This window comes from Daphnia pulicaria, chromosome 5, assembly GCF_021234035.1.
Source record: "Daphnia pulicaria isolate SC F1-1A chromosome 5, SC_F0-13Bv2, whole genome shotgun sequence".
Taxonomy (NCBI): Eukaryota; Metazoa; Arthropoda; class Branchiopoda; order Diplostraca; family Daphniidae; genus Daphnia; species Daphnia pulicaria.
Window position 1 is genome coordinate 6,874,476 of NC_060917.1, and position 14,095 is coordinate 6,888,570.

General features: G+C 39.6%; 4 protein-coding genes and 1 long non-coding RNA gene across 10 annotated transcripts; 2 read left to right on the forward strand and 3 right to left on the reverse strand.

Annotated features, from left to right (window-relative positions):
- The first annotated feature begins 518 nt into the window (after window positions 1-518).
- LOC124340540 lies at window positions 519-3,070 on the forward strand. The gene is made up of 10 exons (XM_046793127.1): window positions 519-764; window positions 826-974; window positions 1,043-1,150; window positions 1,217-1,408; window positions 1,482-1,592; window positions 1,666-1,758; window positions 1,851-2,135; window positions 2,194-2,274; window positions 2,375-2,537; window positions 2,679-3,070. Exons 1-7 carry the CDS (start codon window positions 692-694, stop codon window positions 2,058-2,060), a joined length of 936 nt encoding a protein of 311 aa, XP_046649083.1. The 5' UTR covers window positions 519-691; the 3' UTR covers window positions 2,061-2,135; window positions 2,194-2,274; window positions 2,375-2,537; window positions 2,679-3,070.
- LOC124340602 lies at window positions 1,188-1,776 on the reverse strand. The gene is made up of 4 exons (XR_006918122.1): window positions 1,685-1,776; window positions 1,523-1,584; window positions 1,393-1,459; window positions 1,188-1,271 (listed from the first exon to the last, which is right to left on the reverse strand). It is a non-coding gene; the product is annotated as an uncharacterized LOC124340602 (long non-coding RNA).
- Window positions 3,071-3,657: 587 nt separating the features above from the next.
- Window positions 3,658-6,821, reverse strand: LOC124340529 (transmembrane protein adipocyte-associated 1 homolog). Of its 2 annotated transcripts, none has more exons than XM_046793113.1 (8): window positions 6,726-6,821; window positions 5,333-5,659; window positions 5,133-5,265; window positions 4,912-5,074; window positions 4,657-4,853; window positions 4,333-4,580; window positions 4,141-4,270; window positions 3,658-4,075 (listed from the first exon to the last, which is right to left on the reverse strand). In XM_046793113.1, the coding sequence occupies exons 2-8, from the start codon at window positions 5,446-5,448 to the stop codon at window positions 3,929-3,931; spliced, it is 1,134 nt and encodes a 377-aa protein (XP_046649069.1). In that variant the 5' UTR covers window positions 5,449-5,659; window positions 6,726-6,821; the 3' UTR covers window positions 3,658-3,928. The 2 variants fall into 2 exon arrangements, with proteins under 2 accessions (XP_046649069.1, XP_046649070.1); XM_046793114.1 differs by lacking the exon at window positions 6,726-6,821 and adding an exon at window positions 5,976-6,060.
- LOC124340496 (sphingomyelin phosphodiesterase-like) lies at window positions 6,484-11,393 on the forward strand. Of its 4 annotated transcripts, XM_046793044.1 has the most exons (11): window positions 6,484-7,176; window positions 7,927-8,016; window positions 8,314-8,766; window positions 8,838-9,376; window positions 9,435-9,607; window positions 9,669-9,860; window positions 9,936-10,106; window positions 10,168-10,338; window positions 10,402-10,614; window positions 10,679-10,855; window positions 11,169-11,393. In XM_046793044.1, exons 2-11 carry the CDS (start codon window positions 7,965-7,967, stop codon window positions 11,224-11,226), a joined length of 2,199 nt encoding a protein of 732 aa, XP_046649000.1. In that variant the 5' UTR covers window positions 6,484-7,176; window positions 7,927-7,964; the 3' UTR covers window positions 11,227-11,393. The 4 variants fall into 4 exon arrangements, with proteins under 4 accessions (XP_046649000.1, XP_046648996.1, XP_046648998.1 ...); XM_046793040.1 differs by lacking the exon at window positions 11,169-11,393 and having other exon boundaries at window positions 10,679-11,037; XM_046793042.1 differs by lacking the exon at window positions 11,169-11,393 and having other exon boundaries at window positions 6,484-7,148; window positions 10,679-11,037.
- On the reverse strand, window positions 11,389-13,175 carry LOC124340542. Of its 2 annotated transcripts, none has more exons than XM_046793129.1 (2): window positions 13,016-13,175; window positions 11,389-12,847 (listed from the first exon to the last, which is right to left on the reverse strand). In XM_046793129.1, the coding sequence occupies exon 2, from the start codon at window positions 12,843-12,845 to the stop codon at window positions 11,934-11,936; it is 912 nt and encodes a 303-aa protein (XP_046649085.1). In that variant the 5' UTR covers window positions 12,846-12,847; window positions 13,016-13,175; the 3' UTR covers window positions 11,389-11,933. The 2 variants fall into 2 exon arrangements, with proteins under 2 accessions (XP_046649085.1, XP_046649086.1); XM_046793130.1 differs by having other exon boundaries at window positions 13,012-13,173.
- Window positions 13,176-14,095: the final 920 nt, after the last annotated feature.

Consider the following 14,095-nt stretch of genomic DNA (forward strand, 5'->3'; position numbering starts at 1 on the left):
CTTGATTTTGTGTGCAAATTGTGTGTGCATTAGCGAGTACAGTGGCTAATTGATCATAACATTAGCGAGTGTAGTGGCTATTGCTGAATTTTAGGACCTAAGGTTTAGTAGCTGTTGTTTTCGCTAATGACCGATAGATGTAGCGAGTACACTGGCTAATGAAAAAAAAAATTTTGGGGGTTGCGTTAGCGAGTGTAGTCGCTAGTGGGCCGTTGCATTAGCGAGTGTATCGGCTATTGTTTAGTTTTGGGACCTAAGGTTTAGTAGCTGTTGCTTTCTTTAATGACCGATAGGTGTAGCGAGTACACTGGCTAATGAAAAAAAAAATTTTTTGGGTTGCGTTAGCGAGTGTAGTCGCTAGTGGGCCGTTACACTAGCGAGTGTATCAGCTATTGTGTTAAATTAGCGAGTACACCCGCTAATAGACAGACTGATTATCAGTTTAGTGGCAAGCCAAACACTGATACTAATATAACCTTACTCGCTATTTTAGCGAAAAAGAAAAACCCTAAATGCACCTACTTAGCAATTAATTTTAAAGTTGTTATCTGTTCTTACAAGCGTTGGCAATCAGCTAAAATAGACTTAGTCGCTATTACATATTGCTTTGTTATAGCTCAGTCTAAAATCTAGTCATTGGAATTGTTTTTACTTAATGCGTGACGTGTGAAACTGAAAACGAGATCGAGGAATGAGTGACGAAAAAATGGCCGACGCTGAAGCAATTGTCCACGATACTGTTAACTTTATCGAAGAATTGCACAGTACAATAATCAATTATGCTATTTAAAAAATTTTAAAATAATTTCTGTTGACTTGTTGCAGGTAGATACATGTTTCATGTTCTGCTTTTGATTTTTAAATACCTTGACGATGAAAGTTTAAATAATGCAGAACTTACATGCAAAGCTTGGAAAGAAGCCATTAGTGATTCACATCCCTCTAAACTCTGGAATATGCTATTCCAACAGAAGGTAATACAATCTTCCCAGCAATGTAAATCATCGTTTTACTTGTGTGACATCCAATTTTAATTTCAAAGATTGCTAGTTCCCCTGTTTTCAAAACAATTCATTTCAATTTGGACCAAGATTCGAGCAATCAGTTGTGCAAGCGCAAACTATTAAGCAGAAATCAGTGTGCTATTAAGGTGATAGTTGCTATTTGCATTTCATGTGTACAAATTAAATTTATCTTAAAATTGTTAAAATGGCAGGCTCTACAGAAAAATTGGCTGCTTGGAGATTATGCAAGAGAATTTGCATCCCATTCTATAATTGATGATCAAGGAATAATTGGAAATGAAAGATTTAATTTTTCGTTTTCAAAAATGAGTGACAAGTTCATTGTTTGGTACTCAAACTCAAAAGTAACACTCTTGAACAGACATACCTTGAAAGTTGAAGAGGTATTTTGTGTGTGTTGATTAAAGTGAGCATGTCAAATATGTGAGAGACTTCTAATATAAACAATTTTTTTAGGTACTTCATATTGATAATCTAAGGAATTCACTAGGATGTACCTTTTATGATGACGCTTTTATATACTCTCATGACCTACAGATAAGCATCAGAAATCTTACCACTAAAAAGGTAATGAAAGAAAATAATGGAAAATTAAATAACTTCACTTGTCATCATCATGTTTTTTTTTTTTATGTGCTAGACCCGAGCTTATTCAGTACCTTGTATGGAAAACAACGTTCGGATAGATCAATTGTATGCTATGAACGGATTCCTGGTTGCTGCCATTTTCAAAGTAAGAAAACTATCAAAGACTTGAAGTGATTTACATAGGGTCTTTAATGATACAATAAGTAATAACGTAAATTTTCAATGATGTTATTCAAGGAAGAAACGTTAGACACGGATTTTTACATTTGGAAAATTACATCGCAAGCTGAAGTTGAATGGGAAAACTTAAAGATTATTCCTAACATGCAGTTGAAGAGATACGAATTGTTTATAGACCATAGATACATGATTGTACTCTACTTATACCCAAAAAGTGAATGCGTCGTCCGGCACATGTCTGATTTCAGTATCAAGGGTAAATATTGATATGAAGTGTGATTTTACTCATGTTTCGCATGCCGATGGATTCGTTTTTTTAACTACTGGAAATGGCAAACTCTTGTAAAGTCCCCTTTTTTGAAGTATTATTTAGTATCATAAGTAACTTTTCTTTTAACAGGGCGGTGAACCTTGATTCTGGTGTTAAAAAAGTTGTCGCAAGAAAACTAAAGGATTTACCAACGGATAGCTTATATTTCAGGTATGACGAAATATTTTCCGCCTTATTAGGTCTACAATATCATTCTTAGTTTACAATATGGTCTGTGTATCACAACTCTTGACAACTCTTTTCTTTGTAGGCTTCATTCAGGCCATATTATAATCGAACAAGTTAGCTACACAAATGACAACATTACGAAGATAAAAGTTAAGATTTGGAATATTAAAGCAATTACTGATCCCGATTCCGACCTGACTCCCATCTCTCAGCCACAGTTCACCATTGAAACATCCCTAAAAGAAGTAAGTTATTTGAAGTAAACTAAAATAGCCATAAAAGGATGCATTTCAGATTTCTCTGATTCTTTCTTAGCGAATTGTCTGCTGCTTTTAATCATTACGCTTTATTTGACGTGCCGTGTAATATGCTATTCTTAATTTCAGGATGGTATGGGTGCTGATTTGTTTGGTTTAGTGTTTATAACTGCAGAGCGCACCCTTGACCGGACTCAGCTTTATTTCCAGAAATTAAATTTTTTACCAACCTGCAATTCCTGCAGACAGATAAAGAAGCGTTTGCTCCGTTGCGATCAGTGCAAGTCTGCCAAATACTGCAGCAAAATTTGCCAAACAGCTGACTGGAATCACCACAAAGACAACTGTAAAATTTCAATGGTCTTATCTAAAAGAAAATCACCTCCCCTTTTAGCCAAAATTTTGAAAATTCATTGCTGCCTTTAATCTAAGGCATTTCTAAATTCATTGACGTTTTTAGTGATAGAACTAACTATTATAAATATATGATAAATTCTATTAATATAAATACAAATTTCGCAAATATTATAAATATATGATAAATTCTATTAATATAAATACAAATTTCGCAAATATTGCAACACCTAATTTAAAATTGACCAAATGTTGTTTAATTTCAGTAAAGGTGAAATCGAAAAAGTTCTTTCCCATGTATGGTCAAGGAGTAAAGGAGTAGGCACTCTTGTACAGCCTTATGGGACTACGAGGATGCCATGCTCGGTCCGCTTGGTCAAAAAACGCCCAAAAAATTGAATGAAAAAAACTCCCTTTCTCAAGGCTTTAGAGCTGAACGCCAGATCCCTCGCCATCTGGTGGGATAGCCAATGGCAATATTAATGAAGATTGCACATATTTAGGTTTGGCATCTGTGTTGCCACATATAACCGGGATTTACGAGATCGATTGTTCACTAACGTCATATTGCCATTTGCTATCCCACCAGATGGCGAGGAATCTGGCGTTCAGCTCTAAAGCCTTGAGAAAGGGAGTTTTTTTCACAGCGTTGTTCAAGGTTTTGAATGTCAAGCCCAGGTCAAGCCAGTCAAGCACTGGATTTCTTTCGAGTTGTACACCAATAAAATTGAAACAGTTGCCGAGAATGTTTAACTGCTCTATAACACAATATATTACCTTCAAAGAAATAGCTCGATTACATCAATTGATTATAAGAAAAGGGTTGTATAAATATACAAATAAGTATATCTGCGATCTCTATGACTAGGAATATATGGTTGAGCTCTTTGTGTCATCATATTAGCTTTTTAAACAATTTAAAGATTTCTTAAAATATACAAGTCGACATTTAAAAAATTGCGAAAAACATGAAGCAGGGCTCAGAGAATTTGAAAATTTCGAGTGCAATTTTAACAGATCTTTCTTTACTGGAAAGTGACGGAATGGTCAGCATTCACACTAGAGATACTATAGCCTGTAACACTGTCGGGACTTCGGAGTGAGACTGCGTACAACGGATGAATTGGAGTTGAGCTAATATCTAGCTGAGTACTGTCATAGAAGCCGTTCGCCTAAGAAAAAAATGAACAGTCAAAAGGAGTGAATGCTCAGCCAGTAAGAGAACCAATCTATTTACCTGATAGATGTAATCAGAATCCGCTTTGAGGGACGAAAACGAGTGTTGGTGAGGTAGAGAAACGCTCTCCTCCTCTCCAGAATCGTCAATTTGGGATTTGTACGAAAATAAAAGTACCGGCTGGGCGACACTACAATTTCAAAATATTATTTCACAACTTTTAACAGAGTAATAATGTAACTTGATAACCACCTGAAAAAATCTGACAAAAAAGTGTAATAGACAAAAGGTGTCAGCAGAGTGTAATAAAGAAGAGTGGTGACGTCGACTATGCACAGCCCACATTCCGTAACACGATAGAGAAGTAGTCCACTGCCCACACATTGGATTCCGTTAAGTCCAGATAGGATTGCAACGTAGTAATAGAAATTCTTTTTAGTTGGCAAAGCTAGTCTTTCTCTTAATCTTGACCAGGGGAGAAGTGTGATGATTGCATAAACCTGAAACAAAAATTGTTTTTGAAAATGAAAGTGATTATTCTGTTGATCAGATTGATTCAAATTCATCAATACTTACTGATGCAAAAACTATGGATGAAACAAACCAAAACATCATTCCACCATGGCCAAACAGATCATAATCCTTGGTATGCACATGAAATGATTCATCTGGAGAAACAAATTCTAGAGCTCCTTGACTAACTGAGAATGCTAGAGAAATACACGAGGTTGCCAACAGGACTCTTCTTATACTTGTTTTACTTTCAAGATGACCTAAAGAAGAAATGTATTAAAAATGGCATCCTACTTCCATATTGTTGATAAAACCTACCAAATGCAAGTCCAAAAATCACCACACTCATTTCTGTAGAGAGAAGGAAAAAGCGCACGACTATCCACAACACTTTGTCTGCATAGTCTCCTGCAGCTAAAGAGGCGTTCACAGTCATTGAGACTATGCAACGAATCAGACTTATGAGAACATTAAGAACCACCTATGAAAACACACATGAATTATGGAATAACTATTTCATTTCATTTACTTTAAATTACCAAACTAAAGAATGTAGCGAAAATAGGGCTTGATGTAGCTCTTAATTTCAGTCTAGCTCTGTTGAATCGCACAAGCATAAACAAGAAGAAAATAAAGTTGGGGATGAAAATGGCCAAATCCCAAATCCTGACTCTGCAAAAATAAAAACACGTGAGACAGTTATAATTCGATTTTTCACTCCAAAAATGCAAGATTTTACCGTGAATATCCCACTTCATAATAAAGAATCCACTTGCAAAAAAAATCTTCATCACTAGGCTGAACTGGTTGAATTGTTGTGTTTTCCGGAGATTCTAAGGGAAACTCTGTGTTCATCCTTGATTAACTAGGATCAAAGGATCAATTACAACTTTTGGCACGAAACAAAATATCGTGATTTTGGGTAAAAAGTCAACAGTAAAGACCGTGGTAACTGGTAACGACCATTGGAGATTCGACTACTACAACAGAGACCCAGTCTCGTGTGACAGATCTCGGTGTGTTTACAGCTTGCAGGCCTGTAAGGTGGGCGGTGGGGGCGAATGGGCTATTCCACGGAAAAATAAAACAAAAATATCAATAAATAGAATATTAAACGCTGATTCAAAGTGGATCAATTGTTTTTAGTGAAATATATTAGTTAAGAAACTATTTCCATATTAATTTAAGAAGGAGGGGTAAAAATGGGAGCAACAGTGGTGCTATCTAGTGCCCAACATCTAAGCTCTTGGAAATGTACACAATACAAAAGTCAATAAGACATGAGCAAATGGCTATCGACCTATCGTTTGGACTTTGGATATCAGAAGGGGCAACAGCCGCAACATTTCACACGAAGGAAAAACGCAAATGAGTTTATTTACTCTAATATCGCGTACGGATATACGGAAGTTGAGAGCCGCAGTTGAGCATGCACCGGATGTGGTCAATTTCCGAATGTTTGTTGAAGACGAATTTAAGTAATTCACGAAAAAACGATCGGCGCTATGCACCAGTCAATTAGAGTCCCTAATTTTCCCGTGAGAAAATCGCCATTTTAGTTCCTTGGTGAATTTTATGTCGAATTCTAAACTATAAGTTATTGTTCATTATTTTCCGTTTACGAAAATTCGCCGGTATAATAAAGACACCCAATTGGCGTCACTGAGCGCAATTTGCAGTTAGCCGATGATGATCTTGTTATCACCAAAATAAAAATGACATTAAACTTTGTGTTTTCGAACCCCTTCTATTATTTGATGTGGTGATATCGTGTGAATTGGTGCGTAACTCGACGTACAGATGGCATTGGCCTTGTTGTTCGACATGGCTCATTATTGTTCTGTTGATTATATATCTTGCTACTGCGTACTGCTGTTGTTCTTGTTGATTAATCAAAATTAATTGGGCGTGACAAGTCAACGTACTTAACCCTTTTCAATTACAATCATTAGTGTGCGTCTAGCGTGAAAATGAGTTGATTTCAGGCATATTTCCAGTTGAGAGAACGATATGTACTCGTTTCCTCAATTATGCCAACGAATCTAACTGTCGATCTACATATTTTAGTCCAGTGTAGTCTACATGTAAATATACAGGCAACATGACATTTGAAAAGAGTTTCAATATAATACCTCCAAGTTGGCTGTGAAGCAAAACAGACGACGACAATAGATTCTTTTGTGTTGATTGTCAATTGCCATCGTCCATAGGCTAACGGTAAATTATTGACTGTATCGAAGAACAACGTCTACTACTACAAGAAAAGGTGCATACTCCTATGGTACAGGGGGAGGAGGAACAAACTTTAAGAGTTGGAGGAGTTGTATAGTTTCCTGGTGCAGCAACCAACCGGACCATCAGTTGCAAGTCCGCCGCGGTCCGAGTCGCACACAAACTCGAAACACGTCCGACCAAAATTCAATTGATTGACAATTTTTTGAAAAAACAAGTGGCATTTATTCATAATGTACGTCGTATAAAGTTATCGCCGTTATTCATTGTCATCACTTTTATAGTGAACGTGAGTTATTAATCCCGGAGCAGATTAGGAGGAGGTGAGTTTGATCATCTGACCCACGACAGGTGGGTGCAAAGACCTTTTTCTAGTTCTTCATTTTTATTTTGTTTTTTTTTTGGCTTCCTGGGTGTATATGACACTGAATGTTTCTTCCAAGGGACTTGTTGGGGTATTTCTGTTGGGTGCTCTAGAATCATTCGAGTTAAAATTGGGGTTTTTTCAGGGAAAAAATGTCGAGGTATAAAAATTTGTTGAGCTGCTAGCACAGGTGGCCGTGAATTGCCCATGAAGAAAATGGCTGATCTCGTAACGGTACTTTGCGATGTATCTCGTCGCCCCCCACCCACCATTTTCTGTTTATACTTCCGTGTCTGTGTGGAGGGCACTGGCCCGACTATACAACACAACAGCCTTTCTTTCAGTAGAATAACAACAAGCCGTCGTTTTAAACGCTAGAAAGTAATCAATTGATGGTGTTGGTCAGAGAAAGAGAAAAGGACTAGAAAGTGTTTTCTCCGTGCTCTTATTGAACTCTTCAAACCATATCTAATAATAAAATAGTACCTCACTATTTCACATTTTTTAAACTGGCCCCCTCCCTGCGGATGGATTTAAAATTTAGATAGAAAAGAGAACTTTCTCTCTATATAGGAGAAAGGAATCCGACATCAGATAAAAATTAAAATACCCCATGAAGAGGTCATGAACCTTGTGGCAAGGATGAGTCGCCAAAGGTCAAGGAACCTCAAATTATATTTGTCTTTTATTAGTTTAAACCAACTTGTCTTTTATTTTGATCGTTTTATATCGAGCAGGAAAATACGACTGGACGTTTTCATCTGGCAATCTCATCATGACTATTTACATTCTAGTGGCACTGTCGGCCAGTTTCGTCACCATCTACGGTAAGAAAAATACGATAAAATAAAACTATAAACAATTTCACCGAGAAAGTGACGAGCTTTCTAATAGACTTTTTATCTTTTCTGAATTTTTTCAGAAGTTTTAAAAGAGTTATTTGATATTTGTGAAAATATGTCGAGTCAAGTGTGACCTAGATTTGCTTGTTCCATGTCTAGTAGTAGTAGATGTGCTGTCGTTTTTCTTGTATTTCTAAGGCCAGAGGCGAGTTGTTGATCGCCTGACCCCGATAGACATATTTGCGGGTTGTTTTTTAATGCTGATTTTTCAATTTGACGCAGGCAACCCGCTGGACCAGCCATTGCCGCTCAATTCCGACTTTTGGGAGAAAAAGTCGCAATACTATTCGCACGGAACATCCAGCGACGAAGATGTCCGATTGGCTGAAGAAGTCGTCGCCCATCGACTCCAATTAAAACACGACGACAAGAGTAGACGATTAGAAGCTCAACTGGAACTTATCGCTCCGGTGGTGGACAAGGCCGAGCGCAAATGGGCCGAACTGGTCGACGATGTGGACCATTTGAATTTCACGGCTATCGAATGGGAAATTGAAAACGAATTGCCCGAGCCCAACGACCGCACTTGGCGTAAAGGACGTGAGCGGGGTCGAGGGGCACGTGGATTGCCGGCCTTCCTGGGCAACGCCGTCAAATTGTTCGACCTCAAACAGGTCGTCAAAGAATTGGAAACATCTGTGATGACGTCAGTTTCCTGCTCGGCTTGTAAAGCAGGTACCACTACAACAATCTCAAACGGGATAATAATCTAAACCCGTTACGTCATTCCATCAACATTTCAACAGGTGTCGGTCTGCTGCAGCATTACGTCGATTCCGGCAAGTCGACGGATGAAATCGTTCACGCCTCCACCAAACTGTGCATGAGTCTGAAAATTGAATCACGCCGAGTGTGCGAGGGCATCATCCTGGCCATGGCCGACGAAGTTGTTTTCGTCCTGTCCAGGCTCATTCTGACGGCCGATGAAATTTGCGGTTTCGTCATTGGCGACGTTTGCGCCATCCCTTACAATCCGTACCACGACTGGGAAGTGGCCCTGCCGCCCATTCCCAAACCGGCCCTCATTAGCCAACAAATGCCCAACCCCGGCGGCGGCGTCAGCAGCCCACCGTTGAAGGTCCTTCACCTGTCCGACACCCACTTTGATCCGTACTATCACGAAGGAAGTACAGCCAATTGCAACGAGCCGCTTTGCTGCCGGCTGACGGACGGCATTCCCGATTCGCCCACTAACGGGGCTGGACGCTGGGGTGATTACCGTAAATGCGACACGCCCAGGCACACCATCGAAAGCATGCTCCAACACATTGCCAACTATCATCAGGTTTGATTTCATTTATTTTTTTAATTTGAATTGATTAACTTATCGATTAAAAATTTAGGATATCGATTTCATCATTTGGACGGGCGATTTGCCTCCTCACGACGTCTGGAATCAAACACGCAACGACAATCTTTACGTTTTGCGTGAAACTGTCCGCCAATTGACCTTCTACTTTCCCAATACGCGAATTTTCCCCGCCCTGGGCAATCACGAAAGCGCACCTGTCAACAGGTGAGTGCCTATTAAAAGTCAAAATAGCGTCGAGTAGAGTCTTAACAGCGTTGACGACTAGTTTCCCGCCCCCCAACATCGAGGCCACTCACACGATGGATTGGCTCTACGATGAACTGGATCTCCTCTGGCGACGATGGCTGCCCGATTCCACTTCGCCCACCGTACGCAAAGGCGCCTTCTATTCGGTTCTCGTCAGTCCAGGCTTCCGAATGCTTTCATTAAACATGAACTATTGCAACAACAAAAACTGGTTCGTCTGTGCTAAACTTGTTTTATCAAATGTTTGATTCGATAAAAAAAAAACGAGTTTTATTTCGTGCCACAGGTGGTTGCTGCTCAACAGCACAGATCCAGCCCAGGAGCTTCAGTGGCTCGTTTATGAACTTCAAAGTGCCGAGCTCAAAGGCGAAAAGGTGCACATTCTAGGTCACATCCCCCCTGGGCACAGCGATTGTCTCAAAGTTTGGTCTCACAATTATTACCGAATCGTCAACAGGTATCTTATAAACATGAATTCGATAAGTGAATAATAATTTAAAACATTTTATCCGCGATAGGTACGAGGCTACCATCGCCAGCCAGTTTTTCGGCCACACTCATTTCGACGAATACGAAGTCTTTTACGACGAAGTCTACCGCGGACGGGCCTCCAGCATCGCCTACATCGGACCTTCAGTCACGCCTTATTACGGCCTCAATCCAGGCTACCGAATCTACCACGTCGACGGGTATGGAATTTCAACTATTTAAAAAAATTCCCGCGTGATTAAATTCATTTGACGGTTTATTAGCAACTACGCGGGGACGTCGCGAATGGTTGTCGATCACGAAACGTGGATCATGGACCTTCAAGAAGCCAATCGGCACAATGTCGATTCGCCACGATGGTACCGCCTCTACACGGCCCGAGAAGCCTTCCGCATGCCGTCGTTGACGCCTCAAGATTGGGACCATTTGGTCCACCGGATGACCTACGACGACAATCTCTTCCAAACTTATTACAAGTATAAAATCCTTTTTAATTCCAATTTTGTTTTAGACTGACAGTTTTGTATCATATCATTGTAGGTACTATTGGAAGGCGTCACCTGTGCGGCCCAGCTGCGATGCTGATTGCAAGAAGCGGTTACTGTGCGATCTGAAATCGGGTCGATCCAACGATCGGAAATTGACCTGCCAAGAAATCGAGGAGCGAATCGACAGCACCAAAAAGAGTTCCTCGTGGAAAACGTGGCTTTTCAATGGGTTCGCTATTTCATCCGTTTTCACTTTTTTGGGAGGATTTGGCTGGCTGGGCGACTCGGTTGGATCTTTCTTCTAAAAAATAATCTTCCAATTGCCTCATTTTTTTTCGGTCGACATCTGCGGGAATCTGTTTTTTTAATTTAATTTTTCCGGTGCTGGTATTTTTCTTTTCTTCCATTTTTCGAGCTGCTTGGACCCTCGCATAAAAATTGTTATTTCCTTGGCTGTAAGTTTATAACGCTTATATTTCAGCCCACCAGTGTGTGTACAACCATTCCTATTGTCTTGTAACGATTCTCAATTAATTGGACAGAGTTTCAGTGTTGGCACTCGGTTTCACCTTACCACATCTGCCAGCCCTATTCGGTTGATCATCAGAGAGAGCCTTTCCGTCTGGATTTTGTTGAAAGTGATACTCGACTTTTTTCGTACCATATTAAAAGAGGAAACAAATTCCATTTTCTACCGCATATTATTGTTGCCCGTGTACATAAATTAAAAAATGATGAAAAACAAATTAAAAAATTATTGAATCGTGTTTCCCATCATAATATGGCATTCTGTATTTATTCACGATTATTATATTTGGCATCAACACATGAGTATAGACACATACTTTAAAGAGGGAGAGCATTATTAAGTTTCCAAAGAAAGTTGTTCGGTAAATTTGTTTGAAAAGAGTATAGCGCCAAGGCACGAAAGAGAAATGCCAATTTCTGTTGGAATGAGAAGGTTGTTGGTCTTCTTTGCAAAGTTTTTAAAAAGGCAGTTTCGGATGAGCAAAATGGCGATTGAGCAATTGATAAAAAGGAAAGAATTTTTTTCATGACAGATAAAATCACGCTCTCTGAAGTTTGGTACCAAACCGAAATAGAAATTAAATATAGTATAAACAAAAGAGGACACAATAAGAAAATAATTTGCAATGTAAAAACCAATGTACAAAAAGAGTATTTTCCTTAAAAAGAAAAGACCGGGCCGTGTGCGATTCGGGCGCTCAAATAAATTGAAAAAATAGGACAGACAAGAATGAAGGAGAATAAACAAAAATAAAAACATTTTTAAGAGGAGCAATTTCTCATCTGTGAGTTGCAAACAGTTTCGCTTTCGTAACGGGCCGACTACTTCCGATTTTACGCCCGGAACGTTGAGAACAGCGTTGACATTCCACCAATTTGGGATGATGGAGCCGGACGGCGATGAGGCTACGGCAAGTGTGACAATTTGTGACGCAATGATGTTCAGACAATGTCCTGGTCATACCAATCAGTGTCTGAAGCTGGCGAGGAATGCTGTTCATGTCGACGCTTTCCAACGGAGACGGGACCGTCCAGACAACTCCACTCTGCGTTAGAGGCATCACATTTTGAATGGGGCGGAGGACTCCTCCATAAGGCCGGCCGTCGTTGTTGTGGCTCAACGTCGTTCGATTCTCACCGTTTTGCTGGGTGGAAATGAGAAATTTCGACAGCCGTTTGAGGCAAGATTGATCATCACATACAGCTCCACAATATTCATCTGAAACTTGACAGAGCCTCATGAGATCTTCATCGCCAAGGTACATCAGGATCCTTTGGATGGAGGGTGTACAGCGACTTCTGATCAAGCAACTCAGAACGTCATTTGGACACTCGGTGGAATCTTGATCAAGGGCAGTTGGTCCCCTGTTGAGAGGAACCCGATCTTCTGTGAAACTTGCCCTGCTTGACGAAACTGATTGAACAGGAGTATCTAGCACTGGGTCTAAATTGCTTGTTGTGTAGGGTAAAATTGAGTCTTCGGTGACTGGAGTGCTGCAATAAAGGCGTGATGACGAATCTGAGACATCTGACGATGGAGTGAAGGAGTTGGTTAATGAGGCAAAGCTGGACTGGTAGCCAGAATCTGCTGTCCGATTAAGAGAACTCTCATGAAGTCTCGAGAAACTGCTCATCATCAGTGGTGTAAGCCTAGGGTTGCCCCTTACACTGCCAGGATATCTTCCAGTCATTTCTAATGTGACAAATAATGGACAATAATGAAAATTATTCAACAATTTTGAACAAATTTGAAAATTTCAGTCAAAATGGCAGTTAACATTCGTTACTAAAATGCAGTTGGTGTGACGACCTTGGAAACATGGGTTTGAATAATTTAAAGTTTATAAAGTAATAAACTTACTGTGTTTTAAAAAGAGCCAAGTATTAGTTCTTGGTCAGCTTTTGCTCGTGTATCTAAGACATGAATTAATATTCTATAAAATTGCCTCACACCGATAACGTGACGTGAGGCACTGAGCGTCGACAGCAGTTTGGACTGTTTGGTTTTGAATTCGAAATAAGCCCAACGGTATCCTAGAGGGGGTTACTGGTTAGCGTTGCCATATTGATCAAATGTTGCTTACTTTTTCTTTTACTTCTTTTAACGTGCATTTTTGCTCTGCACTTCTTTTTATTTTCGTAAAATAAATTAAAGAAAACAGTGTTTATACGTTAATTTTGTGTAATTTATCAAGTAGACCGTAAACGTTTATCATTTTCTAGCGTTTTCAACGGTTTATGCATCTGGATTTTATACTCGAGTGTCAAGAAAGTTAACGCTATTTTCGAAACTATTTGAATTTTCGGAATTTTGTCAAATTGGAAGTCGGTATTTCCGAAGTATTTTCGTAGGAAATTTTGCGAATAACGGTTGTAAACAACTAAATGTTATTTTTTAAGAAATCCTTGTGTAGTTTGGCCACAAATAGCAGAATCCACCACTACTGGCGTGATCTTTATCTGCGGCTAACAGAAAATATTTTTTTCCATTTTTCTATCCCGTTTTTCTTGTTTTTTTCGTTTTCTACAAGAGTCTGAAACGACGACCGTTAGATGGCGAGAATAAAAAAAACTAATTTCATCACCAATAGATGGCGTCTGTTCCAAAATGATAAATAATTCCCCTCCCCCAACTCCCCCCTTTTTTCTTTTACCGTGAAAAGTGCGCGGTGATTCCCAACAAACCTCCTTCCCATCCTTTTCCGCCTCCTACTCGTAGCGGAAGAGGGGGGGAAAAACTACGCAGTTAAAGTGTCTTGAGGGGGAAGGGGTGCTATCGAGTGGAGTGGGTGGGTGACTGGGTGAATGAATAAGGCTTTCCTCTGACTCAGTGCCAACACACATACGTTCTTCTTCCACACACATATCCCAACGCGTATACATATTTATATATAAATTGTTCATTTCTCTGCTCTGTTGTTTCATATGAGAAAAATGTCGA

What these genes read in the sequence shown, in the direction of transcription:
- LOC124340542 (XM_046793129.1), bottom strand. Translation starts at nt 12,845, where the DNA reads ATGACTGGAAGATATCCTGGCAGTGTAAGGGGCAACCCTAGGCTTACA.
- LOC124340540 (XM_046793127.1), top strand. Translation starts at nt 692, where the DNA reads ATGAGTGACGAAAAAATGGCCGACGCTGAAGCAATTGTCCACGATACT. An exon ending in ATATGCTATTCCAACAGAAG is followed by an intron (nt 975 to 1,042) that starts GTAATACAATCT and finishes TTAATTTCAAAG; the next exon opens with ATTGCTAGTTCCCCTGTTTT. An exon ending in ATACCTTGAAAGTTGAAGAG is followed by an intron (nt 1,409 to 1,481) that starts GTATTTTGTGTG and finishes CAATTTTTTTAG; the next exon opens with GTACTTCATATTGATAATCT.
- LOC124340496 (XM_046793040.1), top strand. Translation starts at nt 7,965, where the DNA reads ATGACTATTTACATTCTAGTGGCACTGTCGGCCAGTTTCGTCACCATC. An exon ending in CAGTTTCGTCACCATCTACG is followed by an intron (nt 8,017 to 8,313) that starts GTAAGAAAAATA and finishes AATTTGACGCAG; the next exon opens with GCAACCCGCTGGACCAGCCA. An exon ending in CGAATCTACCACGTCGACGG is followed by an intron (nt 10,339 to 10,401) that starts GTATGGAATTTC and finishes ACGGTTTATTAG; the next exon opens with CAACTACGCGGGGACGTCGC.
- LOC124340529 (XM_046793113.1), bottom strand. Translation starts at nt 5,448, where the DNA reads ATGAACACAGAGTTTCCCTTAGAATCTCCGGAAAACACAACAATTCAA. An exon ending in TCGCTACATTCTTTAGTTTG is followed by an intron (nt 5,075 to 5,132) that starts GTAATTTAAAGT and finishes GTGTTTTCATAG; the next exon opens with GTGGTTCTTAATGTTCTCAT. An exon ending in GATTTTTGGACTTGCATTTG is followed by an intron (nt 4,854 to 4,911) that starts GTAGGTTTTATC and finishes TTTCTTCTTTAG; the next exon opens with GTCATCTTGAAAGTAAAACA.